A 14,138-nucleotide genomic window follows, 5' to 3' on the forward strand; every position below is an offset into this window, starting at 1 on the left:
ATACACTGTGTACAAAACATTAGGAACACCTACTCTTTTCAATAACAGAATGCCCAAGTGAAAACGAGGATGCCTTATTGATGTCACCTGTTAAATCCACTGCAATCAGTGTAAATGAAGGTGAGGAGATCGATTTTAAAGGAGGATTTTTAAGCCTTGAAACTGAGACATGGCTTGTGAATGTGTGCCATTCAGAAGGTGAATGGGAAAGACTAGATTTAAGTGCCTTTGAACGGGGTATGGTACTTGGTACCAGGCGCATCGGTTTGTGTGTGTCAAGAACTCTGCTGCTGCTGGGTTTTTCATGCTCAACAGTTTCCCATGCGTCTCAAGAATGGTCCACCACCAAAGGATATCCAGCCAACTTGACAACTGTGGGAAGCATTGGAGTCAATATAGGCCAGCATCCCTGTGGAACACTTTCGACTTCTCGTCCATGCTCTGATGAATTGAGGCTTGAATGGGATGCAATTAATATTGGGGAGGTGTAAGTTCAGGAGTAAAAATTAGCTGAACATATATAATACTTTTTGGGGTTGTTAATTTTTGTCCTGCACATACAAGTTTTGCATATTCCAACTTCCGCTGCGATACCTGTAGGTGCCCTTGAGCTAGGCACTTAACCCTAATTTACTCCAGGGGCGCTGTACAATGGTGGCACTGGCCGTTATCCCATTAAGTTGCATTGACTCACTCTGTACAATAATAGTGTTTAACGTGACTTTTTCAATGACTACCTAATGTCTGTACACATACAATTATCTGTAAGGTTCCTTGGTGAATTTCAACCACAGATTAAACTACAAAGACAAGGAAGCTTTTCCAGTGCCTCGGAAAGGACACCTATTGGTAAATGGGTAAAAATAAAATAAGCAGACATTTTAAATATCCGTTTGAGCATGGTGAAGTTATTAATTACATTTTGGATGGTATATCAATACACCCAATCACTACAAATACACAATCGTCCTCCCTAACGTAGTTGCCGGTGAGGAAGGAAACAGCGCAGGGTTTTCAACATGAGGCCAATCGTGACTTTTAAACAATTTAATGATTGTAATAGGAGAGAACTGAGGATGGATGAACAACGTTATATTTACTCCACAATACAGTGAAAAGAAGGAAGGCACTAAAGTAAAACTGCAAAAAAAAAATGTTTTATGTCCTGAATTCAAAATGTTACATTTGGGACAAATTCAACACATCACTGAGTACCACTTCATATTTTCAAGCATGGTGGTGACTGCCTCGTGTTATGGATATGCTTGTCATCGGCAAGGACCAGGGATGTTTTTTGTGATAACAATAAATCTACTTGAAAATCTATGGCAAGACTTGATCATGTCTGTTTAGGAATGATCATCAACCAACTTGACAGAGCTTGGAGAATTTTGTTCAAATATTGTACAAATCAAGTGTCCAAAGCTCTTAGACTTACCCAGAAAGACTCACAGCTGTAATCACTGCCAAAGGTCATTCTAACGTGTTGCCTCGGGTGTTCAAATATACCCTTATGTAAATTATATGTATTTATTTCTATAAACTTGCAAATATTTCTAAAAACATGTTTTCACTTTGTTATTATGGGTTTTTGTGTGTAGATGGGTGAGAGGATAAAACAGATATTTAAACCATTTTGAATTTGGGCTGTAACGCAACGAAATGTGGAATAAGTCAATGGGTATGAATACTCACTGAAGGCACTATGTAACCCATGATATCTAAGATATACCCTTAGTCTCTTGCGACATTCATTAGGAGTGCTGTCTTCATTTGCAAGCAGGCTTTGGTTTCCATATCTGAAGACAGAAAACAACACAAGACAGTCTTTATTATACTCAAATTAGTTGGCACTGTATATTGTGTTATCTCTTTGTCCACAAAGTTTTACTCTCTAGGGACTGGAGAATCTTTTCATGTCCTCCCACAAAATTACCTGCCCTGTGCAGTAGCCTACGCTCTCCTTTTACTGACAGCTGGAGCTGCAATTTCACCCCTTTTCATGACTGTTATTTACAAATGCATTTGGAGACTGTTTTTAATTTACAGTGAATTACATCAAGAAGGCTAGCTAATAGGAAGTTAGCTAGCTGATACATTTAATTTACTTAGCTAGCAGCTTAGTTGAGTTAGCCTACTGTAGCCAGCTAGCTAGCTAGGTAATAATATTTTTTTTTTACATTTGAAAAATGTATTTACTTACTTGAATATGTTCTCCCACTGCCTCAGTTTTTTTGGATCTTACAAAAATAAAATCATGGGGAATCTTTATTATTATAATTATTATGTAAAAATAAATTCCTGGTAGAAAAGTATAACGTTAGCCAGCAGCCTAACGAATGGAGATACGCCAAAAAGTGTTTCAAGGGAGGCGTGACAACGATGTGATTTTGGAGATAAGGAAACGTGATACTAGGTTTTCAGACTGATTGCCAAAGACACACCAGAATCATTTGCTAGAAGAGCTTTTCAAGTGGTATTAAGTGGTCCATTCTCATTCCTGACTAAAATGTTCTTCATAATCAAAGACCAGGTTTGAATATTGCCCTCCATCAATGATTCCCAATTAAATGGACTGAGCAATTTTACAAAAACAATGGATATACACTCATTGGCCTTTGAGTGATGGGTCGGACCCCCTTTGGCCCCCAGAAGAGCCTGAATTCTTCGGGGCATGGATTCTACAAGGTGTTGCGTTCAAACGTTGCTCAATTGGTATGAAGGGACCTAACGTGTGCCGGGGAAGCATTCCCCACACATTATTGTGTTTTGCTTTATGGTCTCAGGGGACTATTGAAAATGAGACCCTGATCTCAATTGGGCTCCCCTGATTAAATCAAAGTTAATAAAACATTAACACCACCGCCGCCAGCCTGTACCGTTGACACCAGGCAGGGTGGGGCCATGGACTCATGTTGCTTACGCTAAATCCTGACTGCCATCAGGAACCAGGATTCGTCAGACCAAGCAATGTTTTTCCACTCCTCAATTGGCCAGTGTTGGTGATCGTGTGCCTACTGGAGCTGCTTCTTCTTGTTTTTAACTGATAGGATTGTAACCCGGTGTGGACGTCTGCTACAATAGCCCATCTGTGATGAGGACCGACAAGTTTGCGTTCTAAGATGCCAATCTGCACAGCACTGTTGTACTGTGCGTTATTTGCCTGTTTGTGGCCTGCCTCTTAGCTTGATATGATTCTTGCCATTTTTCTTCGACCTCTCATCAATAAGCTGTTTTTGCCCAGAGAACTACCACTGACTGTTTTTTGTTTGTCGCACCATTCTCAGTAAACCCTAGACACTCGTGCGTGAAAAGCCTAGGAGGCCGGCCATTTCTGAGATACTGGAACTTGTGCGCCTGGCACAGACGATCATACCACGCTCCAAGTCGCCTAGGTCACTAGTTTTGCCCATTTTAATGTTAAATCCAACAGTAACTAAATACCTCGATGCCTGTCTGCCTGCTTTATATAGCAAGCCACGTGACTCACTGTCTGTAGGAGCGAACCATTTTCATGAACGGGTAAGGTACCTAATAAACTGCCGACTGAGTGTGTATTGCCCTAAGAGTTGTGCAGTTGGTAGAATCGTATTCAAAATTATTCACAGCTGACTGACTACAATAGATGCTTCTGCCAAGTATTAGCTCTGGGGTGTGAAGATGCACACAATCAAGACATTTTGTTTTTTTAGACATCTGCAGGGAAAAAATCCCAATCGTGGTATCCAGAAATAACTTTCAGTGCCTATCTCATTGTTACAGGTGTAGATTTTAAGGAATAGGATAGGTCTAAGTGGTATGGTAGTATCTCTCATAGGCTGGGCCATTTTTCTAACACCTAATTAGTTCTCTCAGGTGGCAGGGGCTAGGGGTTGTTTGCCTTTCATTTTACCAAAAGTGCTGTAAAAAAGCACTAAGTCATTTTCAGTACTGTAAGAGTCTTCTGAAAAGCATGCAATGCATGTAATGGACTGTAAAAAAAAAAAATTTTAAAAACTAAAGTTGCTCATTTGAAAGGTTATTTCATGAAATTGAGCATGCGCTTATCCTCATCTCTGCTCTTTATTTGTGGCAGGTCGGAGACTGAACATTACAGCAGAGAATGATTGTCGGAGGCTGCACTGCGCTCTCAGGGACCTCAGCTCCCTACTTCAGGCTGTTGGGAGGCTGGCTGGGTATTTCATTGGGGACGTTTTCGCTGCACGCTTCAACGATGCGCTAGCGGTGGTAGAGCGGTTAGTGTGCCACACTGCTTCCTTCAGTCACATCCATTGATATTTCAGTTTACTTCCTGAATTGGCTAAATGAATTTGACCCACTTGCTCTGCTGTCAAACATCAGTGTCTAACTTCGTTTTGGTTCCTAGTGTCTATTCCTTTGGTGGCCTCCAATATGTGAAAGAGAAAGGGAGAAAATAGCTTTTGGCCAAAATGAAATTATGCATTTTCCTGACTGAGTACCTACACTTGATTGAATTATTCCAAGTTAATTTTTGAAGTGGCAAGACGATTTTATGCCTTGATTTGGAATTGACAATGCAGTATTTCCTGAATTGAAATCAAATTGACCCCAATCCTGTCTTGTATTACAGGGGAGAATTTTGATAAGGAAATAATTCAGATTGCATCATTGTTTAGTGTGTCTGCACTTGTGTTTCTAGGTTGGTGGAGGTCACATGCTATGGCTCTCAGATCAGCCTGTATGACTTGGAGACTGCTGTGCCATCTGTGCTCAAGCCGGACCTCATCGACGTGTGAGTGTCAACCGTTTACTGCCACTGTCTACAGTGCCTTCAGAAAGTATTCACATCCCTTGACTTTAACCACATTTTGTTGTTACAGCCTGAATTTTAAATTGATACAATTTAGATTTTGTGTCACTTGCCTACATACAATACCCCATAATGTCAAAGTGGAATTATGTTTTTAGAAATGTTGTCAAGTATTCAAGTTACTTAGTTATGGCAAGCCTAAATAAGATCAGGAGTAAACATTTCCTTAACAAGTCACATAATAAGTTGCATGGACTCACTCTATTAGTGTTTAATATGATTTTTGAATGACTACCTCTTGTCTCTACCCCACACACACACACAATTATCTGTAAGGTCCCTTAGTCGAGCGGTGAATTTCAAACACAGATTCAACCATAAAGACTAGGGAGGTTCTAATGCATCGCAAAGAAGGGCATGTATTGGTAGATGGGTAAAAATAAAAGGCAGACATTGAATATCCCTTTGAGCATGGATAAGTAATTCATTACGCTTTGGATACATCCAGACACTACAAAGATTAAATCAAATAAAATTGTATGTGTCACATACACATGGTTAGCAGATGTTAATACGAGTGTAGCGAAATGCTTGTGCTTCTAGTTCTGACAGTTCAGTAATATCTAACAAGTAATCTAACAATTCCCGAAAAACTACTTAATACACACAGAACTCGAAGTGATGCGACCATCTCTGTCGGCGCCATCATATAAAGATAAGATACAGGCGTCCTTCCTAACTCAGTTGCCGGAGAGGAAGGAAGCCACTCGGGGATTTCACCTTGAGGCCAATGGAGACTTTAAAACAGTTAGAGTTTAATGACTGTGATAGGATAAAACTGAGGATGATTCAACAACATTGTAGTTACTCCACAATAGAGTGGAGATTACAGTGCTGTCTTTGATATTATTGAGCATAACCTGTTGAAAGGTTTGTGCTGTGGCTTTTCAACCTCAGCTCTGAATCCACGATGGCAATCTATCTAATATAACTCGAAGGGTTTTCTTTAATGGAAGCTTCTCTAATGTCAAACATGTAAAGTGTGCTATACCGCAGGGCAGCTCTCTAGGCCCTCTAATCTTTTCTATTTTTACCAATGACCTGCCACTGGCATTAAACAAAGCATGTGTGTCCATGCATGCTGACGATTCGATCATGTACTCCTCATCAACCACAGCTGATGAAGTCACTGAAACCCTTAACAAAAACAAAGAGTTGCAGTCTGTTTTCGAATGGGTGGCCAGTAATAAACTGTAAGTAATAAACTGGTCCTGAACATCTCTAAAACTAAGAGCGTTGTATTTGATACAAATCATTTCCTAAGTTATAGACCTCAGCTGAATATGTTAATGAATGGTGTGGCTTTTGAACAAGTTGAGGAGATTAAATTACTTGCCGTTAACTTAGATTGTAAACTATCATGGTCAAAGCATATAGATTCAATGGTTGTAAAGATGGGGAGAGGTCTTTCCGTAATAAAGAGATGCTCTGCTTTTTTGACTCCACTTTCAAAAAAGGAAGTTCTGCAGGCTCTAGTTTTGTCTAATCTTGATTATTGTCCAGTCATGTGGTCCAGTGCTGCAAGGAAAGATCTAGTTAAGCTGCAGTTGGCCCAGAATAGAGCAGCACGTTTTGCTTGTCATTGTAATCAGAGGGCTGATATAAATACTATGCATGCCAGTGTCTCTTGGCTAAGAGTTGAGGAGAGACTGACTGCATCACTTCTTCTTTTTACAAGAACACAAACACAATATTGTGTTGGAAATCCCTTATTGTTTGCATAGTCAACTTACACACAGCTCTGACACACACACTTACCCAAGCAGACATGCCACCAGGGTTCTTTTCACTGTCCCTAAATCCAGAACAAATTCAAGAAAGCGTACAGTATTATATAGAGCCCTTATTGTATGGAACTTCCTTCCATCTCATATTGCGCAAATAAACCGCAAACCTGGTTTCAAAAAACAGATAAAGCAAGACCTCACGGCATAACGCCACTCCCCTATTTGACCTAGATAGTTTGTGTGTATGCATTGATATGTAGCCTACGTGTGCCTTTAAAAAAAAATGTATGTAGTTCTGTACTAGAGCTGTTCTTGTCTATTGATGTTTTCTGTGGACCCCAGGAAGAGTAGCTGCTGCTTTTGCAACAGCTAATGGGGATCCTAATAAAATACCGAAAATGAGGAAGCCTGTACAGAATAAAAATATTCCAAAACATGCATCTGGTTTGCAATAAGGCACTAAAGTAAAACAGCAAAAAATGTGGCAAAGAAATGAACTTTGTGTCCTGAGTACAAAGTGTTATGTTTGGGGCAAATAAATGTAATAGAGGAAAACCTGGTTGTTTGCTTTTCAACAGACACTGGGAGACAAATTCACCTTTCAGCAGGACAATAACCTAAAACACAAGGCCAAATATACACTGGAGTTGCTTACCAAGGCAACGTTGAATGTTCCTGACTGGCCCTAGCTACAGTTTTGACATAAATCTGCTTGAAAATCTATTGTATGACTTGAAAATGGCTGTCTTATCAACAACCAACTTGACAGAACTTGAAGAATTTTTAAAAGAATAATGTGCAAATATTGTACAATCCAGGTGTGCAAAGCTTACCCAGAAAGAACCAGAATGACTCACAGCTGTAATCGTTTCCAAAGGTGATTCTAACATGTATTCACTCAGGGGTGTGAACTTGTGTAAATTAGATATTTCTGTATTTCATTTTCAATAAATTTGCCAACATTTTGAGACAACATGTTTTCAATTTGTCATTATGGTGTATTGTGTGTAGATGAATGAGAAAATAAATCTATTTCATCTATTTTGAATTCAGGCTGTAGCAAAATGTGGAATATGTCAAGGAGTATTAATACTTTCTGAAGGCACTGTAGATATAAAGTGGATTCGTTACAAACTGCTGTCTTTTACCCTTGTCTGTAGACGTAACTTAAGAATTCACCCCTTTTATTAAACCAAAAATGTGTGATAAGAAAATAGTCAGAGAGCGTTTGATTTTCTTGACAGATATAACTGTATTGTCACAGTTGTTAATGTGTGTTTGTTTCCAGCCATGCCCAGTCCTTGGCGGCGTTGCAGGCCTACTCCCACTGGCTGGCTCAATTCTACAGTGAGGTCCAGAGGCAGAATCAGAGCCGCTTCATCAGCCTTGTCACCTCCACCATGGATGCCACCGCACCACTCATCACTGCTAAGGTAACCATACACACACACAGTATGTGTTAGTAACACTATGTCTTTGTTAAATCTTACCTGGTTGCTGATGTTGTGCAATTGGTATCATGACACACAGTGGTTCCATTTTTATGCTGACCAACTGAGCTTGCATATTTGTGTTCTCATTGGCCAAAAACTGGTTATCAGATCATTTCAGCAAGTCAACTAAGAGTCTTTGTCAATTCCTTGTTACCTATTTCATTGTCAAACTGTATTTCTATTCTAGGTACCTGAAAAGTTGCTGCTGTCGGCATGCCATCTCATGGTGTCCATGGCCACCACCGTGCGTCCTGTTTTCCTAGTCACGTTGCCTGCCGTGCAGAACATCTTCAACCTCATCACAGAGAGCCAGACTCGCAGGCTCCCCCAAGAGGTCAGAGTGCACCGTTATGGCTTCAGTGTTATTTTGAGGCTGAGGGCTGAAATTCAATCCACCCATGGGTTGTTATCAATGCCCGGCCTTAATTTTATTTCCTGATTCGAAGTGGACCACTAATAATAAATAAAAAAATCTGTCTTGATTCTGGGGTGTAGCACTTTAGGGTGTGTGTGTGCGTGTATGCATAATGTGTCTCATGGAATGTCTATACACCCCACCTATATGAGTATGGTTATGCGTGGAGGGATCTGTCTAATGTGTGTGTGTGTGTCTCCACTCCTCCAGGCCCACATGCTCGTGTGCAGGGCTCTGTCCAACATGCTGCTGCTGCCTTGGTCTAACCTGCCAGAGAGCGAGCAGCAATGGCAAACCCGCTCCAGTAGCCACGCCAGCCTGCTGGCTGCCCTTACCCGCCACTACCGCCTACTGAGGGGCACTGCCAACCAGCCCCCACACCGCCTTGGCCTGGAAGACAGTCAGTTGGGCATCATGCCATTTATCAACCTTTATCAGTCTCTTATAGTTTTGTTAACGCTTCCTTCTATAGTCCTGTTTCGGCTGGTATTTACTAAGAAATAATGTGGTGAAAGATGTGATGACAATGGGTACTTTTAAGTATTTATTTCTAGGTTTGGGTGGTATACTGAGGTATTTTGAAGTACCAACGGTATGATTTTCAATACCGCCAAATGCTTCTTTTTTATAAAGACCACATGGCGCAAACATGACGTGACGATCCACTGTTGAGCATCACAAGAGAGGTGATTAAGTATCACTTTAAATTAATTTGCCAGCTACATATCTTATAACTAGAAGTTAAGATGTGCCAAATACATTTGCTCCAGCTCAGGGCTCCAGCTATGCATTTGGTTTGATAACTTGCCAGCTGTAAGTGGCTAGCTTTCAAGATTTAAGCTTATTGGTTACCGCAGAGACAATCAATTCCCTCCTGGATCAAGTGTGAGAGGAGCCATTTTGAGATAAATATGACTTTATTAGCTGGGTTGTCTGGCCTTGCATTTAGTTTATGTTCGCTTGCTCTTATTAGCATTTAGCTAGCGTCCCCTATGAGAATTTGCTAGTACTTTGTTAGCAAAAATAAACAATGTTTGGAAAGAAATTGCGCCCCTTGTGGGCACTGACGGTAATACTGCATACCCCAATATGGTACATGAATGGTGTGACGGTACAGTGGTTACTCCACTATAAGTTTTGTGTTTATGCTGCAGCCCTTAGAGGTAATTTGTGGTTTAGAACAGTACCTAGCGTCACCATTTCATTACTCCAGACCAGCGCAAGGGGGAGTTTGAGCACTGATTATGCTTTTGGGTCCTACTGTGTCTCTAACTGTCAATGAATGGGTGACATAAACCTAAATAGGAACTGATAATTGTGCACGACTTCAGTATTACTTTCTAAAACAGTTGTTACACTAAGATTTTTATTTTATTTTGTTAGGATTATTTTTCTCTTACTGTAGTAGTGTAGGCCACTCCCGACCGGTCATGTTGTACATCGCCTGAGTGGCGCAACGGTCCAAGACACTGCATAGCAGTGCAAGTGGTGTTGCTACAGATGCTGGTTCAATACCCGTGCTGCTCTTGACTGGAAGACCCATGAGATGATTGTAGGTTTTTGGTTTCTCTTCCTCTAAAAACGGAGATAAATAATTCTAAATAACAAACTGGCTTTATTTACAAATTCAAACAATGTCTCACCCAATGTTCAAGAATGGCCTTTTTCTCGCTCATTTTACATTATTTGAAAACAAAAGATTGAAAACAAAATGTTTATATATATATATATATATTATTATTATTAATTTAGAATTATATAAAAGCCTGTTGGATATTCTCACAGATATATTATTAACCCTGTTATTAGCAGGACAATATATATTGATCATGGCTCCCGAGTGGTGCACAATGGGATTGCCTTGCAGTTCTCTAGCTGTATCCACTGAAAGTGTGCGAGGTTCAAGCTACGAGGGCGGTGGGCACAGGATGGGCCGCAGAGCCGCGCACAGAAGACCGACCTAGCCCATGGGGAAGGGAGGAGAAGGAAGGGGGGTGGATACCCACCCCGCCACACTGGCAACACTTTAAGGGACATTGCACTAATAATGGCGCTGACTAGGGAAACATTCCTGCTGTTCTTAGTTTGAACGTGCAGACGTTAGCACTAAAACAATGTAACTAATAATGGCATCTTTATGAGAATGACGTATAGAGGGCGAGGAACAAGATGGCGTCACAATCCATGCCAGGCACACCTGTGAGCTCTGGAACTCCACCTCGAACAGGCAGAGTTAACATACCCGGCGAGGTCGTCGGTTCACCCTGACATTACCATTCCTCTTCTGGCAACAGAACTTGACCAACTGCTCACCAGGCACAGCAAGGGCCGTCCAGACCGCTATGCTGTTCTGCTATTCCAAGGATGTATAACCGAAGAGACATACCACAAGTGGGCACAGAATGGTGCCCCCAAACATAGACTCTGTACCGGTACCCCCCTGTATATAGTTTTGCTATTGTTATTTTACTGCTACTCTTTAATTACTTGTTACTTTTATTGCTTATTCTTATCCATTTTTTTTAACTGCATTGTTGGTTAGGGGCTTGTAAGTAAGCATTTTCACTGTAAGGTCTACCACCTGTTGTATTTGGCACATGTGACTTATACAATTTGATTTGAATACAAACAGTGAGGCAAATGTGGCTTACTGGTGAACCTCTGGGTCATTAATACTGTGTCTCAAAAGTTTCTGTCCATGACTGATGCAACCCAAAAACTCATTAGACAGAGTTAATGAGTACTTGAGGTGACCGAGAAAGTCTGGGCATGACCTGCTCTCCTTATGTAAGGAATTAGGCACTTTCCCATGTTTACTACAGTATGTACCGTAGGCTATATTTAATTGTCAGACTGCACAGTAGCCTAATAAACAAATGCAGCTGGCTTATATCTTCAAAATGCTTTAAATGCTTTATTTTCCAAATGTAAAAACATATACTGTACAGTACTGTATTTATTCTTCAGCATCTTTGCTTTCGTTAATAAAATAATTATACAAATGCTCTTTCAAACACACACGGTCATGTTGTACAGTGCCATTATGGCTATTAGCAGAGCTATATTTTGGCCTTTATGGGCGGCGCACAATTCGCCCAGCGTTTCTCTCCCTCTAAAAACAGAAATAAAAGTTTTGGCCGTTACAAATATTATTTTGGCCTTTATTCAGATTACAGTCGCTCTCTTTAGTTTTTTTGAAACGAAATAACTTCAAAAATATCGTTATATATTATTAAGTTGATTACACAGTCATATAGCCCTGCACCTACATAAAGCTGAGTGACTCACTCATTCATGGCTTTGGATCAAATTAAATATGTACCAACATTCTTTCTGATAGTCTTCAATAAAGAAATGTTTTGTTATCCTGACCTGGATACCATGGACAGCATTATAATAGCCCATTATGGGCTATTAACAGGACAATATACCTTTTACCAACACCTCTCTGTAGTTTGATACTTTGTGGATGGGGGCTCCGGAGTGGATGGGATCTCTCGCAGTGCCAAATGCGTTGCTACAGATACAGGTTCGATATCCGTGTCGGCCGCCACAGGGAGACCAATGAGGTGGCTTTTGGTTTCGAATCCTCCAATCCTTTATGTAATTATTGGTCACATTTTTCAATATACTGTAGGTCTACCGTAGGCGGCACGAGTCTCACCAACACAATCTCCAGACCTGAACCCAATTGAAAATCTCTGGAATGTGATCAAGAGGAAGGTGGATGGTCATAAGCTGTCAAACAAAGCCGAGCTGCTTGAGTTTTTGCGCCAAGAGTGGCATAAAGAAAGTCACCCAACATCTATGTGAAAGACTGGTGGAGAGCATGCCAAGACGCAGGGTTATTCTTCCAAATATTAATTTCTGAAGTATTCCTACATTAAATGAATGAGCTTCTTTTCTTTTGCATTATTCGAGGTCTGACAACACTGCGTCTTTTTTGTTATTTTGACCAGTTGTCATTTTCTGCAAATAAATAGTCTAAATGACAATATTTGTACTTGTAATTTGGGATAAATGTTGTCAGTAGTTTATAGAATAAAACAAAAACTTTTTTTTTACCCGAACAAATACCTATAAATAGTAAAACGAAAGAAACGGATCATTTTGCCGAGGTCTCTTAATTTTTTCCCAGATCTTTTAATATATATATATATACTTGGAAATACCTGGATTTCTGTGTAAATTGGTTATACAATTTTATCTGCTCTTCATCTAGGTCACAACAATAGACAAACACACAAACAATTATATGTTTTCATGTCTTTATTGAATACACCGTGTAAACATTCACAGTGCACGGTGGAAAAAGTATGTGAACCCTTGGATTTAGTAACTGGTTGACCCTCCTTTGGCAGCAATAACCTCAACCAAACTTTTTCTGTAGTTACGGACCAGACCTGCACAACGGTCAGGAGGAATTTTGGACCATTCCTCTTTACAAAACTGTTTCAGTTCAGCACTGTTCTTGGGATGTCTGGTGCAAAGTGCTCTCTTGAGGTCATGCCACGGCATCTCAATCGGATTGAGGTCAGGACGCCTTCTGGACTGGGCCACTCCAGAAGGCGTATTTTCTTCTGTGTTTTGGGCATTGTCCTGTTGCATCACCCAACTTCTGTTGAGCTTCAATTGGCAGACAGATAGCCTCCTTGCAAAATGTCTTGACAAACTTGAATTCATTTTTCTGTCTGATGGCAAGCTTGTCCAGGCCCTGAGGCAGCAAAGCAGCCCCAAACCATGGTGCTCCCTCCACCATACTTTACAGTTAGGATGAGGTGTTTGATGTTGGTGTGCTGTGCCTTTTTTTCTCCCCACATAGTGTTGTGTGTTCCTTCCAAACAACTCAACTGAAGTTTCATCTGTCCACAGAATATTTCTCCAGTAGCGCTGTGGAATATCCAGGTGCACTTTTGCAAACTTCAGACGTTCAGCAATGGATTTTTTTTGGACAGCAGTGGCTTCTTCCATGGTGTCCTCCCATGAATTGTTTAGTGTTTTACGTATCGTTGACTCGTCAACAGAGATGTTAGCATGTTCCTGAGATGTCTGTAAGTCTTTAGCTGACACTTTAGGATTCCTCTTAACCTCATTGAGCATTCTGCACTGTGCTCTTGCAGTCATCTTTGCAGGATGACCACTCCTAGGGAGAGTAGCAAGAGTGCTGAACTTTCTCCATTTATAGACAATTTGTCTTACCGTGGACTGATGAACATCAAGGCTTTTAGATACTTTTGTAACCCTTTCCAACTTTATGCAATTCATCCATTTTTAATCTTCGGTCTTCTGAGATCTCTTTTGTTTGAGGCATGGTTCAATGTCAATGCTTCTTGTGAATAGCAAACTCAAATTTTGTGAGTTTTTTATTGGGCAAGGCAGCTCTAACCGACATCTCCAATCGCGTCTCATTGATTGGACTCCAGGTTAGCGAACTCCTGACTCCCAATTTGCTTTTGGAGATGTCATTAGCCTAGGGGTTCACATACTTTTTCCAACCTACACTGTGAATGTTTAAATGATGTATTCAATATAGACAAGAAAAATACAATAATTTGTTTATTATTAGTTTAAGCACACTGTCTGTTGTGACTTAGATTAAGATCAGATAATTTGATGACCGATTTATGCAGAAATCCAGGTAATTCCCAAGGGTTCACCTACTTTTTATTGCC

The 14,138-nt window shown here is 40.5% G+C and overlaps 1 protein-coding gene across 1 annotated transcript in view; it reads left to right on the forward strand.

Moving 5' to 3' along the window:
• xpo6 (exportin 6) overlaps positions 1–14,138 on the forward strand; it is a 62,934-nt gene that overhangs the window by 37,921 nt on the left and 10,875 nt on the right. The window contains exons 13-17 of the mRNA XM_021624327.3: positions 4,076–4,235; positions 4,661–4,753; positions 7,847–7,991; positions 8,239–8,385; positions 8,677–8,866. Of these exons, the coding sequence (XP_021480002.1) occupies positions 4,076–4,235; positions 4,661–4,753; positions 7,847–7,991; positions 8,239–8,385; positions 8,677–8,866 (735 nt within the window). The remainder of the gene's footprint in view (positions 1–4,075; positions 4,236–4,660; positions 4,754–7,846; positions 7,992–8,238; positions 8,386–8,676; positions 8,867–14,138) is intronic.

Source organism: Oncorhynchus mykiss, chromosome 12, assembly GCF_057628025.1.
Source record: "Oncorhynchus mykiss isolate SJ-2025 chromosome 12, ASM5762802v1, whole genome shotgun sequence".
In the NCBI taxonomy this organism is placed as follows: domain Eukaryota; kingdom Metazoa; phylum Chordata; class Actinopteri; order Salmoniformes; family Salmonidae; genus Oncorhynchus; species Oncorhynchus mykiss.